The sequence below is a fragment of the Notothenia rossii genome (genome assembly GCF_949606895.1).
Source record: "Notothenia rossii genome assembly, chromosome: 11".
In the NCBI taxonomy this organism is placed as follows: Eukaryota; Metazoa; Chordata; class Actinopteri; order Perciformes; family Nototheniidae; genus Notothenia; species Notothenia rossii.
In genome coordinates, this window is record NC_136910.1 from 48331325 (window position 1) to 48337570 (window position 6246).

The following is a 6246-nucleotide window of genomic DNA, read 5'->3' on the forward strand; positions in this document are numbered from 1 at the left end:
GTGGTTGCCACTAAAATAAGAACATACCATTTCCTGACGAGGGCCTGGTCAGTTAAAATGTTTTCATGAAAAACTCACTTGCAGCATTGCAATATCCTGCAACTACGCCACCAAGGTTTTTGTTTGTGTTGCTTAGCTGGTTCTCTCATTTTCTTCATATTTGTTTCAAGGATCACCATTTTAGTATTTTTTGTTCTTCACATCAGGAGTGCAAAGTTGCTCTTGAATGTGTAGTGAGAAATATTAATTTATGTTAAAAGGAATGTTAGATTAGTGTACAAACTCCTACTTGCTTGGCACTGATTAACCAACAGAAATAACACCCTCTAAAATCCCAAGCAGACCAAACATACGCTGTGGACGGGCTTAGTTAAAATGATAAGATATGAAAATATGGTGAAAATTAGAAATGATTGAGAAGCAGGTGTTATATTAATATAGGGTGTACAATTAAAGCCACCCTAAGGACTCTTAGTAATGCAATCTATCCAGAGCCCTGTTATACTGCTTTGAAAGCTATTTCAGATTACTTTCAAAGCTTCTATTTGGTATTCAATATAACTCACCTCTGTATCTTTGTTTTGCCGAATGTTCCTCGAGCAGTGTACATGATGTTTTTTTCCCTATGATCAAGGCTCACTGTGGGGGGAACTCCAGCACTACATAGAGATTAGTGATAGCTGTCCAGCGAGGAGATGAGTCAGCTCTGTAGTGTGCACTGTGAGACCAACTGCTGTTTGTTTGAGTGTGTGTGTGGTGAAGTGCCACCCCAATATCACAGCTTCAAAGAGAGCCTGAACACAGCACGTCAGGCCACCCTGAGAGAGACTTGCACTCTATCAGAGCAGCGGGCAAAGGTAAATATCTGGAAAGAAATGTTACAGAGAGGCTATTGCAGAGCAGCCTGGTCTAAAGATGACGTTTCTATACAATGAAACTGCTGTGAAATACATTTGAAGGGAAATGTTATTTTCATGGATTTGGTTTGCGACGTATTATTAATATCTTTGAAATGAGGTCTTGACTTTGGAGGCTAGGATTGCTGGATGTGTCAAACAAGTTTTCACATATAGGAGAAAAGTGTTTCTGTTCCATGTGAATCTTATGTATTTATATAACTTTAAAAATATACTTATTTAAACTACGATCCTTTAGCAAACCAAAAGGTTTTGTTCTGTAAACATGTGTTGCTTTTAAATTAAGGCCAGAAAATAATGCACAATTAACCAACGCTTCACCTCTTTGCACACTTTTGGATAACCCAAAGTTTCACTTTTCGGAAACCCTCAGCTTAACTAATCACAGATGTTGAGGGCAGAGCTCTCAAGTCTCACGCACACGCATTTCACTCCATTCACACGCTCACACACCACACCTTGTATTTCTCACGCAGAGATTTCTTTCCAGGGTACCGCCCACCAAGTTGCGCCGCAATTTTGTAAACAAACTAGTACAGAATCACTGTAGCCACGCATCAACCAATCAAAAGAATGCAAGCTGTCGAACAGCCAATTAGAAAATAACATGGCTGTATCCGGGTAGGATTTAGACATTCCGCTACAACATTACATTCTGATTTCATTCCAATGATTAAGACGCTCGCTGAAGAGTAACCAAAGAGGACGGCTGTCACATAGTCACTCACTGACATTTTGCGTGGCTACAGACTGCTCGACGTGGGAGAAGACCATATTTTCAGTACAGTAAGTCATCTCATCATTGATTTCCGTTGTTATGGAATATATGTCCAGGCAGCTTTTAGCTAACAGTTTGACTGACTAGACTAGAGTATGCATGAACTAGCCTAGCTAGCCGGTTGAATCCCTGCTAGCTAATTTCAGCAGCTATTCTGATGCTTGTTTTCTTCGGAGTTTTGCGCCTACACTAACTTATTATAATGATTATTATTGTTATTTATTATTATCATTGTTGTTATTGTTATTGTAGTAAGCACCAAGGCTATTTGCTCCCTTGTTGGACTGTCCGTGTCTCCTATTTTCCCGGTGTGTGTGCGCGCGCCAGGGCTGGAAATTAATTTTCCAAAACATTTGAATATTTACACAACACATGAACATTTACCAGCCACTGGGGAAAATCTACCAGCCATTCAGTAGTAAACCAATGGTACATTTGTATTATGTATTTAAAATCTACCAGCCACTGTTATGTTTTACCAGCATTTGGCTGATGGTTGGTGTTCATTTCCATCCCTGGCGTGAGTGTGTGTATATTTTATCAGAAAACAAAGCATATTAATAATTATTGCATTTGTCTTTCAAAGATGTCAGGAAAGAGGCAACTAAGCATTCTTTCATGCTTTCAAAACAATCAGCTCCCTAAAAAGGTGGCCAGGTCAGAGGACACTGTAGAGGAGGCAGTAGAGGAGACTGTGGAGGAGGTAGAGGAGACTGTGGAGGAGGTAGAGGAGGCAGTGGAGGAGACTGGGGAGAACCCATTGGAAACAGAGAAAAGGAGAGGATTATGTGGAGCAGCCACATATAGGTGTTCCTTTTAAGAAGGAGCAGTATTGCACAGTTCTACGTGCCAGAAACTTCTGTTGGAGGCATGAGTGTACAAGAGGCCAAGGTACATACAGTACAGTGTAGCACAGGAAAACTAAAAAGCTGGCGGCAATGTTTGATGAATTACATTTCTCTTCAAATTGATGGTCATATTACCTTGAAAACATATTTAAGGTTATGAGGTATGTAATCAGTTGTTTCTGTTGCAGACCAGGAGGGCTGAGGTGAAGGTTGCTGTTGCAATGGTGCAGCACAATGTTCCCTTTGCCGTTGCTGACCGTTTTCAGCCCCTTGTACAAAGAATGTTTTAGAGACTCCCCTACAGCTCAGGGCTTTAAGAGCGCAAGCACAAAAACAACGTGCCTCATAAATGAAGCAGTGGCACCTCATTTTAAGAAGGAACTGGTGATGAAGATGAGAGAGAATCCCTTCACACTTGTCACAGATGGCTCGAATGATACTGGTATGTGCTTAACAACTTCTATCACTAATTAGTACTTATTTTTTATCCATTTCTACATGCACTCATACAATTTGAACAAGATATTGTTTTAGTTATGGTCCTTATTGTTACAGGTCTAGAGAAGATGAATCCTCTCACTGTCAGAATTTTTGACACCAACAAAGTTGTGCACAGATTCCTTGATATGTGCACCACCAGTGGGCGGAGCTGTGGCACCGCTGAAGTGATCTACACAAAAATCAATGACACCTTGCAGGAAAATGACATCCCTTGGAGAAATTGTGTAGGTCTCTCTATTGACAATGCCCCTGTAAATACAGGTGCCAGAAATTCAATCTCAGCCAGAATGTTGAAGGAAAATGGCAATATGTACATCCATGGATGCCCCTGTCATATCATCCACAACACTGCCAAACATGCGGGGCAGAAGTTTATGGAAGTAAGTTCAAACATGTACACTCTATATTACCAATCCGTTAAGCCCAATGCCATGTAAAACAGTTTGCTGATAGTGTTGCAATAGATACTTGAATTCATGCATTGCAGATATCCGGATTTGATCGAGAGGATCTGACCGTGGATGTTGGGTACTGGTTTAAAGGAAGCACCAACCGTAAAGGTTACCTGGCAGGTTTCTGATTCAACCAGCTCTACTGTTATACAACAAAATGCAGACATTTTTAATTGGTTTACTGTTGATGTTATACTTGATATTTTCCAGAATTTTGTGAATTCCATGAGAGCGAGTACATGGAAATGCTGCTGCACATTTCAGTGCGATGGTTAAGCCTGGAGAGGTGCATCACATGAATTCTGTGACAGTATGAATTCTGGCCACTTACCAGCTATTTTAAGTCTTTAAGTATGTTGTTTGTTTCATTGACAGTAATACAGGTGCATTACACCAGACTAAATGTGTACTTTTAAGCACTGACTGTGTTTATTTACAGATGAGAAACAACCAAGATTTAGAAGGCTGGTGGATGCATTTTCCAACCCCCTGACTGAAGTCTACCTCCTCTTCTATCAAGCGACGCTGCCAGTGTTCACCCTACTGAACCTCCTCCTCCAGAGAGAAAGGTCTTCCATCTTTCAGCTCCACGGAGAGGTAAAATGCAAGGGTTAGGCCATCCTGCTGCAAAATACAGTATGTCTGCTTGAATTGGCTGATATATCCTTTTTCAAGTAATACATGGAAATGTTTTATGAACAACAAATTTGCAGATGAAAAAGTTCATCAAGAAACTGTGTGCGAGGTTCATGAAGCCGTCAGCACTACAGGGTCGACAAGTGCATGACATCCTCTACAAGGACCCAATAAACCAACTGCCAGGTAAAAGTTTCATATAAGGAGATACACCTGTATTCTCATTGACCTCAAATATACTTTTTGGGAAGATTGTTGTTATTGGGCGAGTTGGGTGATATCTCTGTTATGGCTGTTAAAAAGCATAAATGTGTGTAGGCATACCATGCTTGTGTAGTTTATGGGTAAAATGGTATGCTTACATAGAGGAATACCTTCAACCACTTGCACTTATTGTGCACATAGTGCTCAAAACTAGACAGACTGAATCTATACACTGACTGTTTGTCTAGTTTTGAGTTAAATTGCCAAGTGAAATCCCTGTCTCTACCTGATGCATATTGTTGAAACTACCTGGACTTAATTTGCTTCTCTATTTCTTTCTGTTCTCTGTCTAGTAGGAGAAAAACTAAATGTTGGCTTCACCACCAGAGCTACCCTCAATAGGCTCCTTGAGGCTGGAGACATCACACCTCAGGAGGTGCAGCTATTCCAACAGGCAGCACTGGCATTTCTGGTCAGGGCTGTGGAGTCTGGCATCAATAAACTCCCTCTGAAGGAGGCTCTTCTGAGGCATACAAGATTTGTGGATGTGCAGCAGAGAACTGAGTGTGGGGTGGAAGATGCCCTATACTTTATAGACAGGTAAGGGTTTCCACATTTTCCAGGATTTCAACACATTCAATACTTTGATTGAATACATTAATCAGTTCTTTACACATGGTACTCTTTTTAGATTTCAGGAACTACTACCTTTCCATGGGCCGGAGGAACAGGACAAGGTGTGTGAGGAGTTCCTGGAATATCAGCTGATGGATATCCCCATGCCCCAAGATCCCACCACCTTTAATGTTGAGGAGTTTTTGGGGAGTATGTCCTCAATCAAGTGCAAGGTAAGACATATTTGGCACCACATGACATACACATAATCAATTGAAATCAAAAGCAAAGCATTTGAGCAATAGAGTCTCTTGGTTCCTTTTTTTTAAGGTGACCGGTTTGAGCCAGTTTGGGAGGCTCACTAAAATAGCTCAACTTGTTCTAGTGCTCCCTCACTCTAATGCCGACGCGGAGAGGGTTTTCTCGATGGTTGGACTGAACAAGACAAAAACTAGGAACAGCTTGGCCCTAGATGGCACACTGTCCTCCATCATGACAGTGAAGATGGCAGGCCTGGAACCAAACAGTTTCAGATGGGAGCCACCAACCCCAGTGCTGAAGGCCTCAAAAACTGCCACCAACACCTACAACAAAAAACACTGACACACACACACACACACACACACACACACACACACACACACACACACACACACACACACACACACACACACACACACACACACACACACACACACACACACACACACACACACACACACACACACACACACCAAGAATGAAATAAATATGTTTTTATTTGTATGAATTTGTGTCATTTATCAGATAAGACCACCGTCCCCACCCAAAGCCCTGCCGCTGCCAAAATCTCACTCTGAACTCTGTTCAAAACTTGAGAGCCCTGTGAGTGCTAAGCTAACAGTGCTCTAACAATGTGAGGAGTTAGCCAAACTAACTAGCATAGTCAATGCTAAATTAGCATGTTTAACGTCAGAGTAACGTTTTTGACAAACAAGCATTTAAGCATTTGATATTTAATTGCAATGCTTTAAATGTTTTGTTCTGCTAAAAGAAACAATATAAACAATATGTTTTTTTACGTGATTCATATAGAATTCTTGCACTATGTTTTATATGTGTTTTATTATATATGTTGCATCTTTGGAGGAGCTCGGGTCATAAGATTTTCCTCACCATTTCTACACTGCAGCTTATGTGCATATATTAATAAAACCTTTGAATTAAATTAAATTTGAATAAGGCAGAGATGGTAACAAACTACATTTGATGAAATATTTTTGGGTTAATTGTTTTTAGCTGAAGTTTGACACTGA

At 40.7% G+C, this 6246-nt stretch overlaps 1 protein-coding gene and 1 long non-coding RNA gene across 2 annotated transcripts; both read left to right on the forward strand.

The window, feature by feature from the left end:
* Positions 1–1712: 1712 nt before the first annotated feature.
* On the forward strand, positions 1713–3698 carry LOC307023440. The gene is made up of 3 exons (XR_013803711.1): positions 1713–2985; positions 3099–3424; positions 3532–3698. It is a non-coding gene; the product is annotated as an uncharacterized lncRNA (long non-coding RNA).
* A 125-nt stretch (positions 3699–3823) lies between these two features.
* Positions 3824–6017, forward strand: LOC307023439 (uncharacterized protein). Its single transcript, XM_079656716.1, has 6 exons — positions 3824–3847; positions 3936–4093; positions 4210–4318; positions 4693–4936; positions 5028–5184; positions 5282–6017. Exons 3-6 carry the CDS (start codon positions 4210–4212, stop codon positions 5552–5554), a joined length of 783 nt encoding a protein of 260 aa, XP_079512842.1. The 5' UTR covers positions 3824–3847; positions 3936–4093; the 3' UTR covers positions 5555–6017.
* Positions 6018–6246: the final 229 nt, after the last annotated feature.